General features: G+C 32.7%; 2 protein-coding genes across 2 annotated transcripts; one reads left to right on the forward strand and one right to left on the reverse strand.

Moving 5' to 3' along the window:
- Positions 1-9,036: 9,036 nt before the first annotated feature.
- LOC114166432 (small ribosomal subunit protein bTHXc-like) lies at positions 9,037-9,899 on the forward strand. Its single transcript, XM_028051167.2, has 3 exons — positions 9,037-9,376; positions 9,479-9,543; positions 9,651-9,899. The coding sequence occupies exons 1-3, from the start codon at positions 9,211-9,213 to the stop codon at positions 9,783-9,785; spliced, it is 366 nt and encodes a 121-aa protein (XP_027906968.1). The 5' UTR covers positions 9,037-9,210; the 3' UTR covers positions 9,786-9,899.
- Positions 9,900-11,162: 1,263 nt separating this feature from the next.
- On the reverse strand, positions 11,163-12,657 carry LOC114167356 (uncharacterized). Its single transcript, XM_028052430.2, has one exon. It carries the CDS (start codon positions 12,528-12,530, stop codon positions 11,277-11,279), a length of 1,254 nt encoding a protein of 417 aa, XP_027908231.1. The 5' UTR covers positions 12,531-12,657; the 3' UTR covers positions 11,163-11,276.
- Positions 12,658-15,629: the final 2,972 nt, after the last annotated feature.

The raw sequence follows: 15,629 nt of genomic DNA on the forward strand, positions 1-15,629 counted from the left end.
TGCTAGATTTTGCAAATTTTTACCTAAACACCATAACTTTCCCACCAAAGAGCTGCAATGTCAAATAAAAAACTAACATTTATAATTGTGAAATTATGCTTTTAATAAAATCTTGAAAAAAAAATTAAAATTTATACCAGGTTGCTTCTTATCCCTAATGTCAATTGCCATGCTTCTTCCAAATAATCCTTTGACTTTCTTGAATCTATCAAGTTGTTGATCAAGTTGAAATCTAATCCTTTTATCAGGGATCATTTTTTCTATGGTCTCATACAAAACCATATGAAACCTCTTCATCCAGATTGAAGTTTTTGTCATAATGAAATCTAATATAAAAATAAAAAGTAGGTGTTAAAATCTATCTATGAAATTGTAATCTAAGAAAGTGTAGTGTTTTCTAATTTTCTATATAAATTTAGGACCCATGTGTGTCTATAAATGAAAGTTGTGACTTTTTTGGCATTTGTAATCGTATTGTAAAATACTGGAAGTTCACCGATGTCTTCAAGAATTAAGTCAAGGCAATGGGCTGCACAAGGAGACCAAAATAGTATAGTTCTCTTCTCTTCTAACATCTTTCCTGCTACCACAAAATTAGAAGCACCATCTATCACAACTTGCACGACATTATCCTCCTTAATTTCTTCAATCATAGAATCTAACAATTCAAACATTTGTTTAGCATCCTTGATCACATTACTGGTATCAATAGATTTTAAGAACATTGTTCCGCTTGGACTATTAACTAAAAAGTTGGTAAGAGACCTCCCTTTTCCATCTGTCCAACCATCACACATCAAAGTGCATCCCCATTTTTCCCATTCAACCTTATATTTCTCCAAATTAGCTTGAATATTGTCAACCGCTTTTTTCAGATAAGATACTCTAACTTCATGATAAGTTGGAGGCTTTAAACTCTTTCCATATTCCCCAACAGATTTCAACATTTGGGTAAATAAGGAGCTTCTTACCAAATTAAATGGCAAAGCATTCCCATATATGTAGTTGCAAATATCTTGAATCACCAACTCTCTATCTTTAAACATTTCATTTATGGTTTGTTGTTTTGTAACTCCTTGTTTCCCCTTCTTACTACATTGAATATTTGTTTTTTCAAAACAATCTACCTGATTTGCTTCTTTTATTTTTTTCTTTATCTTCTAACAACTTCAAAAGCATTTCGCTAACATCATCATAAACATATGTATAAGCAACGACATTCTCCTTTGTTCCAGCAAGATGATGTTTCATTCTTGCAACACCACCCCAACAAGTATGTGAACAATATTTGCACTTAACTAAAAGTCTATGAGGAGGAACACTCTCACAATGAATCTATGTATTATCTATTTCTTTCTTTCTCCTTGTTGAGTCATACTCTTTTTAATTCTACAAATAAGAATAAATTCAAACTAATATTTCTTCTTAAAAAATATAAATTAACATTCAGAATAAAAAAATATAAAAAGAAACATATATTTTGTTTGAAAAAGAAACTTTACAGATCATAAAGATTAATTATGTTTTGATAAACTATGAAACTTTATTTTATTTGAAAAAGAAAAGTATATTTTATTTGAAAAAGAAACGTAAAGAAAGATCACGTGATTATCTTCTGAGCTTTCTGCTCTAAGATGAAATTTAAACAAAAAATAAAAAGGTACAGAAAGATCACGTGTGAAGATTTCAGAAAAAAGTGAAATAAAAGGTTGATGTTATGTACATCTACTTTTTCAGTAAATTAAATATTATCAAAATTAAAAATCTAGAAACTTCATCAAAAAGCAATATATCAAAAAGCAATATATCAAAAAGCCATTTTAGAGGCGAGCAGAAAACATTTGAGCAGAAAACACTTCAGCAAACCTGTTTCAGATGCTTCCATGATGCTTTCTTCTCTTCTTCACGGTGCTTTCTTCTTCACGAAAATGGTTCTTCACGAGCAGTCAGGTTTTCTATGCTTCTTTTCTCTTCCACTTTATGCTTTTTCTCCACCTTCTTTTCTTTTCCCTTCTTAATTTATAACCAAATTTCCATCCAATGTGACTCTTCAGATTGTTGGGTTTTTTCATTTTCGATGTGTATTGTATGTTGCGTGAAGCGTATCCGGTGTGAATAGCATGTAGGCAGTGTGTCGCTTTGTGAGATGTGTATTTTGGGAAAGTGTAAGCGTGGACAGAATCAGGTGAAACAAAACTGAATCGAGAATCATACGATTCAGCCGATTCAAGTCACGATTCAAGTGAGGAAACGATTCATCTACTGATACGTTTCGTGGAACACGAAATTTGAACCGTATCACGATACGAATCGTACGATTCTAACGATTCTAACTACCATGGATAGGATGATGTTGTTAGAGATTAGGCCTAGTTAGATTTAATGTTGATGCTGTAATACTAGTTTTATGATAGATAATGTAGGATTAATGAGTTCTGTTCTTAGATTTTAAAATTCTGCAGTTTATTAAGTTGGCATTAGTTTTAAATAGTTTAGTTAAAGTAGAGTAGAGGTTAGCCTAGTTAGGTACTTTCTTTAGTAAACTAATACACTATTTTGAGTTTGGTGATTTTGGTGCAAGTTTATACATGTATTGCAGTGGTTTAATGCTAATTCAAGAAAGAGCAATCTGAAATGGAAACAAGTGCAAAATCTGTAATGGAACTTGCAGTTTTCATCATCAAAAACAAATTCTAAAAGTAGTAATAAAACGAATTTTGTTTATTATTTGTCACTATATTTGTAGTTATTAATATGTAATCAATATCGAAAACATTTTTTATGACTCCATATTCATAAAATATTGCATCTATATTGTGTTAATGTTAATATTGAACTCAACTCATTAAATTTGTCTAAAGATATGTTGTTGTTTACTTTTTATTTATAAATTTGTTTTGCCATTACGAGTGTTTTTCAAATATTTATTATTTTAATACAATAAATTTTTAAATTATAAAATCAAACTATATTGAAATTTATTTGTTATACTATTGTGATAAAAAAAAATTAAATTTGTCAAATTATATTAAATATATATTATTTAGATTTACCTTTTTAATAGGTTTTATTTGCTTTGTGGTATTTATAATTAAGGGTTTATTGGATGTGATCTTTCAATTTTTCTTTTTTTTTGTCTAAATCTAATGTTTTTTGTTAAAAATAATTAACATTGTTGCTTATATTACATTCGTGTTTACAAGAGAGTGACAATGTAAATGACACGTGAAATTGTAAACTTAGACATTTCTTTCACAAGAGAAAAAGTGGAATAGAAGAGTCGGGGACAGAGAAATACTTAGTCTTAGTTGTTTGAAGGCTGTGCAAATTGGTAAGATTTATCGAGAATGAAGAAAAAGATGACCCACTAGTGCAGATTTGACATTTTACTTCGCCTTATAGGCCTCGGTTACAGCTGAACCGAAGCCTATAAGGAGGCGGTGGCATTTTTGCAATTTCGTCAGGCTTTTGGCCTCGGGTCTTTAAGGACCGAGGCAATAAAGGGGGCTTTAGGCCTCGGTTACAAATGAACCGAAGCATATAAGGCAGTCCAGTTTTCAAATTTTCAAAAATGCCACCAGCATCAGGCTTTTGGCCTCGGTTCTTTAAAGACCGAGGCAGTAAAGGGCGCTTTTGGCCTCGGTTATTAATTGAACCGAGGCCATAAAGTCTGTTAAAATTCCCAATTCGCGAACCCTAACTACTATTCATCGTCTCCCAAACTCTCTTCTCTCTGCGCGAATTTCTTCGCTCTACCACCACCATCACGCTCCGCCTCCGTCGCCGACCAGCATCTGCCATCAATAGTCGTGCGTCGTCGCCTCCGTCGCGCTGTCCAGGTTCACCGATTGCAAATCACCTCCCGATGCGGGTCAGTTCGAAAACTCTGCGCGAACTTCGCTGCCACCACCACCACTGCAGCTGCACCATTCACGGACCTCACAATGCATTGTGTTCTCTGCAACAGAACCAGTGACAACCATGGCAACACCTCGCACCACCGTGACCTGCCATCAGCACCTGCAATGAAACCAGCGCATCCTCACACAACACCACCATAGGAGCGCGAGTCATCTTCACCAGACGTGCAATTTCGCACCACACAGATCCATGCGCGCGTCATCATCACCACTGCAACGGTGAGCGAGAATGAGCCAGAATAGCAGCAAAAGCCATAGCCACCACTGCGAAGACGAAACAGACGCTATGGCTTCGGTTCTTTCAGACCCGAGGCAGAAAACAGACGCTATGGCCTCGGGTGATAACCGAGGCCAAAAGGAGGTGCCTTTTGGCCTCGCCCCAATATGCCTCGGTTCTAAAACCGAGGCAGAATCACGAAAGTAACCGGGGCCAAAAGCCCTCACTGCACTAGTGACCCTTGAATTTCTTTTTCTCTAATATTCTGCATCATGATTCAAAATGAAGAAGGAATATACCCTTAAAAATCACATTGTACAATTGATAACTAATGAAAGACTTAGATAGTATTCGTTTGATGAGATAGTCTTGAAAGAATATGAAGATGAATTTATGTAGATTTAAGGGAATGATTGTGCATTTTTTTTTTTAGTAGATTTAGATGATAAAGTAAGTAAATTTGAAGATAAATTTTATGAAAATTAATGATTGATTTAATTGACATGATAAATTAAAAAAAAAATTATAATAGATAAAATTTAAAATTTACCAAAACACATTTCATAATAAAAATTTAATAAAATTATAATTAAATAAATTAAAAAGGTTAAAATTTAAGAATATTTTAATTATATAAATTATATATATATATATATATATACAAATTAATAATAATATCTACATATATTATTAATTTGTAACAATATTACAATTATTATTAATTATTATATACTTTTATTAATTAATTAATAATAATAATAATAATCATCATTTTATATATATTATTAGTTATTATATATTAATATATTAATCATTATATTTTTAATAATATTTTAATTTTTAATAATAATTATTATATATATATATATATATATATATATATATATATATATATATATATATATATATATATATATATATATATATATAAGTATATTATATGTTATTTATTATTATAATTTATTAGTGTATATATATATATAATAAATAATAATAATAAATAATAAATAATAATTAATATAGTAATAATTATTAATAATTTTAATATAATAATAAAATATGTGGAGAAAAGAGTAAAAGTTAATTTATTCATGCAAATCTTTGTATTTGTGGGAGATTTATTTGTGAGATATTTTTACAAGTTTGTCTATGTAACGCGTTCATCCTCTTAAATGAACATAATTTTAAATTTTATTTGTCACTTCAATTCAATTTCAAAGGGGTTATCTTCACAAAACAACACCGCGTTAAGATTTTTAATTGATGTTGGTATTGTGTGTTGTAGAAACTTGCGGAAGAGAGATTTATCAAGGTAATTTTTTAACTTCAATGAAAATCAAGAAGATTATTTCGGGATAGATAAGAGGAAGGTAAATGGAAAGATACGAGATGATAAAAAGGGAATTGTAGTGTTGTTTTCTTTGAAGGATTTAGAAGCGAAAATGAATGAAATCGAAAGAAAATGATAAGAAATTTGACGGATGTGTAAGGCCCATTAAAAATCTTTTAGCTTTTCTGCCCTAAAGTTAGTGGGCTGCCCTTGTAAGTGGGCCTAAGGCCGGCCCAACATACATAGTCTTTAGGTCTGCCCTAAACCTAGTATTCCTTACCATTTCAGAAAAGTTGTCGTCCTTGTCTTGAGCCGCAGCCGTCTTTTACTTCTGCTAGGGTTCCAACGTTCTTCCGATTCACGTTTCATCTTGGCCATAGTTCTGCTCACGTAAGTGCTCTTTCACCTTATCGCCCCTGTCTAGAATAGTTTTGTACTCACAGTGAGAAACTTTGTATTGATTCGTTGACTCGCTGTTCCAGCTTGCGAGTCGGGTTCTAGAGCTACGGTGCCCCTTGTTTCAGTGCGGAGGTCCCGTGCAAACCCATTTCCAGGTAAGGGAAGCTAGAACCCTCCTGTTTGCTTGTTCTGAGTTGCTGTTTTATGTGGTTGGTGATTTCTTTGTGGTTGCCTGTTAATATGGATGTATGATCCGATGGGATTATTGCTTGTGGTATGTATTCACATCTGTTGCAGGGAAAACAGTGGCGGGCTCTGATAAATTCGCCCAAGCGAGCTAGTCTCGCCTAGGCGAGATTAACAGAGGCTCGCCTAAGCCTCTTCTCCACGAATGGTCGCCCAGGCGACCCACTGTGGTTTTTGAGCGAGCGAGCATCTCGCCCAGGCGAGAAGGGTCTCGCCTAAGCGAGATCCCGCGTGTGCTCCTGCCCCTTTCTTGAGCCCTCGCCTAGGCGAAGAGGGACTCGCCTGAGCGAGCACGTCTCGCCTGAGCGAGACCCTCTAGCCCTGAGCGAGGGGCTGGGCGAGACCTTGTGCTGTTTGAATGCTTGGTTGTTCTTGGACGATTAATACTGGTTTGGAAATGAATGGTATGATGAGAAACATGTATATGATGGAATGATATGTAGGCTTGGCATGATTTGTGAATTGCGTGTGACGGGTTTGGTATGGACTTGGCATGTGGAATGAATGAGTGGTTTGGAACTAAAGGAACATGGTATTGGCATGGGGTGAGACCCTAGACTCATGGGATAGTGATGATCAGATGTATGGATTCAAAATGTGATGGGTATGAGGAATAAATCTCAGGGAAGGGTATGGAATTATAAACATGATCCTTGATGTTCTCCTACTGCTGTTTTATGAATGTTGGTCCGTGTCAGCGTGTAACTCCTTGGGGTCTCTAGGTGAGACCTTCGGGGCTACGCTTTAGTGGTCGGGACGTAATTCCATGGCCCCTGTTAGTGGGTGTCCATGGTGGTGCCCCATCTGTATAACTAGGTAAGGATTCAAGGTAAGGACTGCATCCTGACACTCTAAGGGGTCAGTTAGTCTCACTTAGAGCGGACTGACTCCTGTGGTGAGAGTAGCAGGAGGCCTGAAATTCATTAAGGACTAACCTTGTGGTGAGGGAGATTTGATTCATCGTAACACTTTTAACACATAGCTCAGGATCGAGCAGCTCAGGGTCGAGCAGAGGTATCCACCACAAGTGCAAGCATCCGCTGAATTCGACCAAGTTATACGTATCCGGATGAGTCGAGTCGAGTCGTAGTGTATCGAATGAAGAGTCATGACCTGTTTGGTTGTTATATGGATGTGAAATGATGAAAATATATTTGACTGTATGATAATTATGTGTTGGCTCTAGCTTACCCTGTTTGTTGTGTGATTGTCTTGTATGTGGTACTTCTTTCTTGCGATGATCATCAATTAAATTGATGGGAGCAGATGGGCGAGGTTCCAGGAGTCAACAAGGGAGCGGAGATTCTGCTGCATAGTCCGTGTGTGGACTGGTTGTTATCCTTGTATGAGTTCATTTAGGGTTGCGACCCATGTATCTGTTCATCCGTAGTTTATGCACTCTGGTTTTTTTTTCTTTTCCTCTAGTTCCTTTAGGCATCGTGGTATGCCATGGATTGTATGGAGTTGATCCCTGATCGCGTTTTTATGTTATCTTTACTGTGACATTCCTTTAATTTCACATGCTTAATTAAATGGGGTGTTACAGATGTAACAACAAGAATATCATAATAGATAGATAAAATTAAAAGATTACACATTTTATTTTTGGTTAAAAATAATATAAAATAAAGAATTATTTGATTAAAATTAATTTAAAAGAAGATATTGATTATTAGTTTTTAAATTAAAAATTAATGTGTTATATTGGTATTAAATTTTTTTAATATATTAATTTAAAGTTTTAATATGCTTTTTTCCCTTATTAAAAATTGTAATTAGTCATTTTCAAAACTTTGATTTAATTTAGTTTACAATTTTATAATTGTGTGAATTTTGTCATTTTAACAAAGTCTTGTTAAGTTTATTTGATTTTTTAAATATGTTTCATAATACTTTTTTAGTTAACATTGAAGCAAAATTATGTGAAATTGTGTAAATAATTCAAATACTATCATGAAATGCGTTTGAAACATTAAATAAACTTAACAAAATTTGGTTGAAAAGATTGAATTCATGTAATTCTAAAATTTAGTAATTTAGTACTAAATTGGACCAAAATTTTTAAGAAAGTAATTTTAATTTTCAGTAAAAATTGTGAGACTAAAAACATATTCAACCTTTACTTTAAAAGTAAATATTAAAATAAAATTAAAATAAAATTAAAATAAAATTTTGACAGTTATTGGCGTGCTGGAATTTCATTGAGCTCGCTGTGCAGTTTTTCATGGCATGGAGACTGACGCACTAAAAACAAAAATAAGGTGTTTTTGAAATTATTATAAATGATGTATGGTTACTTATGAAAGAATAATAACAAGATTCCCTTTTAACTCATTATTTAAATCATCTTATAATTATTTATTTTAATTTTTTTATTTATTATAATAATGTAATATGTTGATTAAAAATAATTGAAATAATAAATTAAAAGTGAATTACAAAAAAAAATAGTAAAAAATCATTATCCTTTCTTAAAATCACATAAATGCGGCAGTGGATATACTCATCTCCTCTGAAATTGTGAATTCACAATGTCATCCAAATCAACCGATGGTTTACGCGCAATTCCCTTCAAATGAAAAAGACACTCTTAAGCCAATAGGTCTCCTCCTACTGTATTAATGCGGATGCGATCAGGTTATTGATGTGCATTGTATTTGAGAATCTTGCTATCCATTGTAACAGGTTTTTTGCAGAGAGAGGCAGAAGGGAAAAATAACCCCATCTATCCAAATTTGTTTGTCATACTTTGATTTCATTTTCAAGAACAAGAGAATTTCCCAATTAATATAAATCGGTTCAATCAGTCGCTCAATTATTTCCGGAATGTTTTCATCCGATAACCATTTCATAAACTATTAAAATCACCTATTCTTATTCTTTTGTGTATATACCATAATACCAGTGTCCACAGTAAGAAAAACCTAGTTTTTGCAATTTTAAATTACCATATCTCTCCATCGATTTTACCCTTGTTTTTATCATATTCCCACTTTCATTTTTAACAAAACTACTTCCGATTACGCTATACAAGCTACCCTCTTACAGTGCACCATTTTCCTCCTCGTCTAACCTTATCCCTTCAGTTATCCTCAGCCATGGCGTCACTACTCCTAGCATCACCTCCTCCACTCTCCACTCAATTGCACACTTCCACCTCTCACCTTTCCTTCTCTCACTCCCAAACTCTCTTCTCACCACTCTCCACTCCCTTCCCTTCCCTCTCAGCCTCTGCAACCTCCACGCTCTCCCCAACCCCTTCTGGTACTTTCTGCAACACTAAATCCGTTTTTTCAACCACTTTTCATTACTATTGACGAATTCTAACACCCCATTTCCTAATTTATGTCTTTTGTTATCTCCCAGTGTACTGTGGCAGAGGAGACAGGAAAACTGCAAAGGGAAAGCGCTTCGCCCATTCCTTTGGGAATGTAATCTTCTGCTCCCTTTTCCTCTTTTCGTCAATTTCTCTTTTAGTTTTAATGTTAAGCTTTTGGCGGTTCTAATATTGTGAATGGGATTGGGAGCTGATTATTAGGCGAGGCCAAAGGACAAGAAGAAGGGTAGAGGGCCACCGAGGATTTATGCACCACCGGCACCGTCCAAGAAAGACAGGTTCGAAGATAATGAGGTGGTGAAGATTGAAATTGACGAGTCCCTCTTTTCTGGCTGATTTTATTGGTGAATTGTAATTTTTTGGTCTTTCATGGTTTAGTTGTTGATATATGATTCCATTGTGACATACACAATTTGGATTTGGGTAATGTTACATCAGTTTTTGTATTCATATCCTTTGACTGAGGCAACTCTTATATTTCTCTCGTTTTTCTGCACTATTTATGAATGGCCTTGATCTAGAGTTTTGGACATGGAGATTGGAAAGACTTGTAAATAGTTATTTTAAAAAATAAAAATAAACGGTGCTTTTTCTCTTAGGATTTGTGCTTCTCTGGACTGGTTATATCCTCTCATTGATGACTAAGCAATGGTTTCTGCCAACGTTAAAGAAAAGTATTAGATGTTAGCAGAATTAGAGATGGGAAAAGGGAAGCACTAGCGTGTCTATAAACACGGGAAAGGTTGTGTTTTACTAGATTCAGCTTTGCCACAAGAATGCACATTGGTTTTGGTCAACTCAGGGCATGTGATTGATAGTGTTTTTGTATATTAGCTTCAAAAGAAAGGCACATTCATCTTCATTGGTTTTAGTGGTGTTGCTCGTCTTACTTTATCCGTTGTGCTAGATATTCTTAAAAGTTAAAGGGTTAAGGAAACCTTTTTATTTTCGTTATACATGGAACTTTGGACATGTCGTATGAAATCCAATGGTTTGTTACTTCTGAAGATCAAAGGAACGGATCATGCAGACTATAAAGCACCAGAAGGTACTTGTATATGTCTTCTTCCTTGTTATCTTTATCTGCTTCTTTTGAATCATTCTCCTCAGTGTATGGAATCAAAAGTTTGTTTCTATTGAGTTAAAGAGAAAACACATCGCGTATGAGATTAATTGACATGGAGCATACTAGCTTGGCAAACTATTCAGTGTTATACCGGCTCAACTATAATAATTAATCCCATATATCCGTGGGACAATGATTCAGAACATGAATTCCGGATCCTTGGGCTGTTATCAAGCAGATTCAACCCACTCGTTTGTCAAGAACTGATAAAGAAAATGGGTTAGCCTTAAAGGGCAGACATGTATGGCTGGAAATTTTAGCATTTACATTGTTAAAATAACAGTTAGCCAAATTGACTAGAAAAAATATTTCAGTAGATTGTCAGAATTTATTTAGTATAACATGTTGAAAATTTATATTCAGAGAAATGCTATCTAAGGTTTAGACTGTTGTGTGGTTTTTAAATTGCAATATTGTGGTTGAAGTCTGTTATAAAAAAAAGTTAAATTGCAGTTAGTATTTGGACTGTAGGCTGTTTTCATTGGAAGATAAAGGTAGAGAATCAATATCATGGAAGACTGGAATGCAGTTCCTTTATTAGCTGATTAATGTTTTCTGTACAGAAGGAAAAATGAATGAAAAATAGGTACACAGAAGTTTCTTCACTTGATAGTCTTGCTCTTTAACAGGTTAACATGGCTTCCATTATTGACGAAATCTCCGCCTTTTTCATGTCAATAATTGTGTACCTAAGAAAGGTATTATTTATGGTTGCAAATGACACAATAATTTGATACAAGTCTATCAATGACGCTTCCTTCTTCAATTGTCAATCTGCTACTACGTTTGTTCCATAGATGAATCCCGTAAGTCTTTTTCCCACTGAGCTGAAGCAGTTTGGCTTCTACCCATCTTGATTCGCTCTGAGTTTTTGGTTTTGTAAAGAACCCAGTTATCTTGTTCCAGTCTACTGGATAAAAGGCCTTAGGAGGCAAAATTGTTAAGTTGAAATCGCGTCTTTTCCTCAGCCTCTTAATTACTCTTGAAACCAAATAGGGGCCGTTATGACCCCATTTGTTTCCATCAAAAGTCAGAGCAAATTCACTGATGAATCTATGCAGAAGTGGATGTCTCATATCAAAAATCAGAACTGCATTATTTAATCTGGTCCAGTGCTTAGAATCCAAACTCGTGCTCTGTGCACCAATAGAATTACTTAACCCTTTTAAGGGTTTCATAATTATAAAATCTGTATCTATGTAGATACCACCATATTTGTAGAGAACTGCAAGTCTTATCAGATTAGATAGATTCTGAGATAAGGAAATCTCACCAGGATCCTTTTTACCCTTCTTTAGCTCATGAAACCATGTTTCTGCTGGAGTCCTCTTGACCAAAAATGAAAAGTCTGGGGCCATTGCTTGCACTTTGAACCCACGATCATGCAGTGGTTTCAGGATCTTGTAGCCATGTCTGGTGTCCAGAGTTCTCGATAGAATTACCAGACATGCCTTGGGGTGGCTCTTGAAAATGCTTTCCATTGACAGTAATTCTCTCCCTCCAAACAAACTTGCAGGTGAAATCCATGTCATGAAAAACTGGGCCTCGCATTCGCGTCCGAAAAATACCGAAACTCGAGCATGAAACTGTTGGGTCAAGTTGTTTGACTTGAGGATCTTGAAGTGATGCAGATGTTCTCGAAACCAAACTTTTCTTTCTTCTTCTGTAGCATTCAATGGGGCAACTAGAGTATAGTGGTTTTTCCTCTCAGCTTCATCCTTCTTTTCTTGAATGGAACGGAAATTTATGTGAACAAGTGTTGGGCTTATTGTTTTTGTTGTTCTGTTATTTTGAAGTTCCAACTTCTCTGGAGTTTCTGTGTTAGATGCAGAGTGTACGCAATCATGGTAGGTAACACCATCTGCATATATGAGAAAAACTATGGCAGAGGAAGTTATTAGAGAAAAGACAGATAGCTTGGTATTTTTAAGCACCTGATGAACAAACATCCTCATGATGTTCTTGTCTGCTAAGAGTTGGAATTATTGATTTCTACGGTTTATTATATGGTAAGTATGATCTTATAAAACTTTTTTATCATTACTAAGTCAAAGATTATATAAAACAATTCATGTAAACATAGTGATCTAGTATCTGATATACGTACGATAATGTACCGTATAGAGTGGTTTATAAGAATCTCGCTATGGTCAAAATACCACACGAATAAACATAATAATTAATAGATGTTAGCATGTTACACGTCTAGAATGGGGTACCCTCGTGTGTTAAAATTATTGAATATAGAGCTAAACGAGGGAGGGGTATGCTGGAGTGGGGACCTTAAACAATTTATTTGCTTTAGCAGTAATGAGAGGAACAAGGAGTGTTAAAGTGGATAAATTTGGCTCACACGGATTGACTCACTATCGGTTGAGCAAAAAAGAGTCAGCTTAATCTGACTCACTTTGGTGAATCAAAAATTTTGCAACCTAACTTGATTTATCACGGGTTGGTGGATTAGTAAGTTGGTTCACTAACAATTTTTTTTTTCAATTTATTTTATATATTGATTGTATTGTAATGAAAGTGAATTGACTCGATTTATTTTTTATAATAGTGAAATTAAAATGTTCACCTAATTCTCGAAATATTATAATATAAATAATAGTTAAAGATTAATGAATAAACGTATATAACTTGGCAAATAACTAAATTAAATATTCACACTATTCAAATATTATTGAATAACATTATAGTATTTAAAAATATCAAATTGTGAATATCTATAATTAGAAGTAGTAAATAATTATAATAATTTTCTTTTTTTAAAAAATTAATAGTGTTATTCTTGGTGGGTTGCGGGTTAACCTACCTTCAACCTGGTTTGAATTCGTGAATTAAGTGAGTCGAATTCAATTTAAACCACTTTTGAGAAAAATGAAAAATTTTCAATCCAATCTTACTTGAACCAGTACATGTAGTAAGTAGGATTAGCTCATAAATTGATATTTATTTTGACATCTCTAAGAACAATACCTTAATCCCCTGGCGTTTTACCATATCCTCTATTATACCAATATAACCAAACAACATTTTTTTATATAGATATTTTGTCATTTTATATTTTTTTATGATTAATTAAAATGATAAAGTTTATATTTCTATGAAGTTTAGTATATGTAATTAGGTCTTAGAAAATAAATATTTTTACATCAACAATTTATTTTTTCCATCAAATCTTTACAAATTTATTTTAGTTTATAAAATTAACTAATTTTGGTTTAGGTCCTGGAAAAGAGTTTTTCTTAGATTTAATTTCCCAAAAATTTGAAATTTTTACTATTGCCTCAGGGAAAGTTCCTCATAAATTTACATTTTAAAGTACATTTTATTTGTATACCTTACAAAACAGTATTTATATAATGCTAATTGGTCGTTGATTTATGTAATAAACATATAAGTATAACACAGCCAATCGTTTGTCACATCAACATACTAATGCAACCACAAACAGAAGATTAAATTTTTAATTTTCTGAGAAAAGATAATTCACAATAAAAAAAAATACGTGTGACAACACATTTATCTTCTTAAAATTTATTTTACGATCATTCATGTAATTTTTTTAAAAAAATTATACTAAATTGATTATTTTTACTTTTAATATATATATATATATATATATATATATATATATATATATATATATATTCTATTTTAGTATCTTAGAACTAATAAAATAGAATACTTCATTATAGTCTTCAAAACAAGCAATCTACCATATAAAATATATTAACACAGTCTTACAAAAATATGACTATAAAAATATGTCATTTATACATTCAAACTAAACCAACAAACTCTATACAAACTAACCACTACTAAAGTTTTTTGAGATCTTCCACTACTCTGCCTGATAACTCCTTAGTGCCTCTAAACCTGCAAATTCATTTAATCACATCGAATAATTAATCATCACACAAGATAAAGACAAACAACCTGTGACGGACCTTAAGCATGACAGAGGGAGCCATGCCCCCACCCTAGTTTTTTTGTTTTTTTTTTTTTTTAACTTTTAGATGCTACATATTAATTAAAGTTTGTTAAAATTTTTAAATCATCTACACGATGAAAATTAAATTAAGTATATTTTTTATAAAACATAAAATTTAATGTTAATAAATAATAAAATGTAAAATAAAAGATAATAAATATTTTTGTTTTGTTTTTTCTATTGTTCTCATTTTGCATTTTGCATTTTCATTTTTTTTTTGAAAAAAAAAACCGACACAATCTCACTATTTTTACTCTCATTTCTGATATGTTTTCTTCTATTTTTGAAAAAAAGAAAACTTTCTGTTGTCTCACATAATAGTGAAATATTAGTTTAATAGTTAGTTTTTATTTTATTTTATGAGTCTTTGTATATTCATTTTCTATGAATATAAAAGAAAAATAATAAATTTCATATGTTTTTTCATAAATATTTTTTAATTATGATTTGATTATCAGAGTTTTCTTAGTAATTATTTCTCTAAATTTTCAATTAGATAATAATCAATTATTTTTAAATTTTAAATTTAAAAAATGTATATTGGTGTAGAATAAAAGAATAAATTTATCCTTTTAAAGTAATAAAAAGGAAGTTACAAACGAAGACGAAAACAAACAGACTCAATTTTCTAAAATATTTCAAAGCATAATATTCAATATTCAATTAGAAAAATAAGAGGTGAGAGGCTTGATATTAATTATTTGAAACATGGTACAAGGTATGAGAAACGGTTCTCAAAATATGAGAATATCCAATGAATGAAATTAGCAAAAATTATTTAAAATGGAGCCCATATCAAATACAACTTAAAAATTATAAATTTTTAGTATATTATTTTGACCCCCTAAGATTATTGGTCAAGATCCGTCACTACAAACAACACAAGAAACACAAAACATAATAAATATATAATAGGTGATTATATATTTATTATGTTCTTGTTTTATGTGTTGGTTATTTGATTTGCTTTGATAACTTTGGTGACTTCGCCAATATCATACCTCATCAGCACTAGTGTTTAGAGGCATATGAAACTTTGGTAGAGGCATATGATCTA

Source organism: Vigna unguiculata, chromosome 10 (assembly GCF_037176805.1).
Source record: "Vigna unguiculata cultivar grain cowpea cultivar isolate G323 ecotype 2 chromosome 10, ASM3717680v1, whole genome shotgun sequence".
In the NCBI taxonomy this organism is placed as follows: domain Eukaryota; kingdom Viridiplantae; phylum Streptophyta; class Magnoliopsida; order Fabales; family Fabaceae; genus Vigna; species Vigna unguiculata.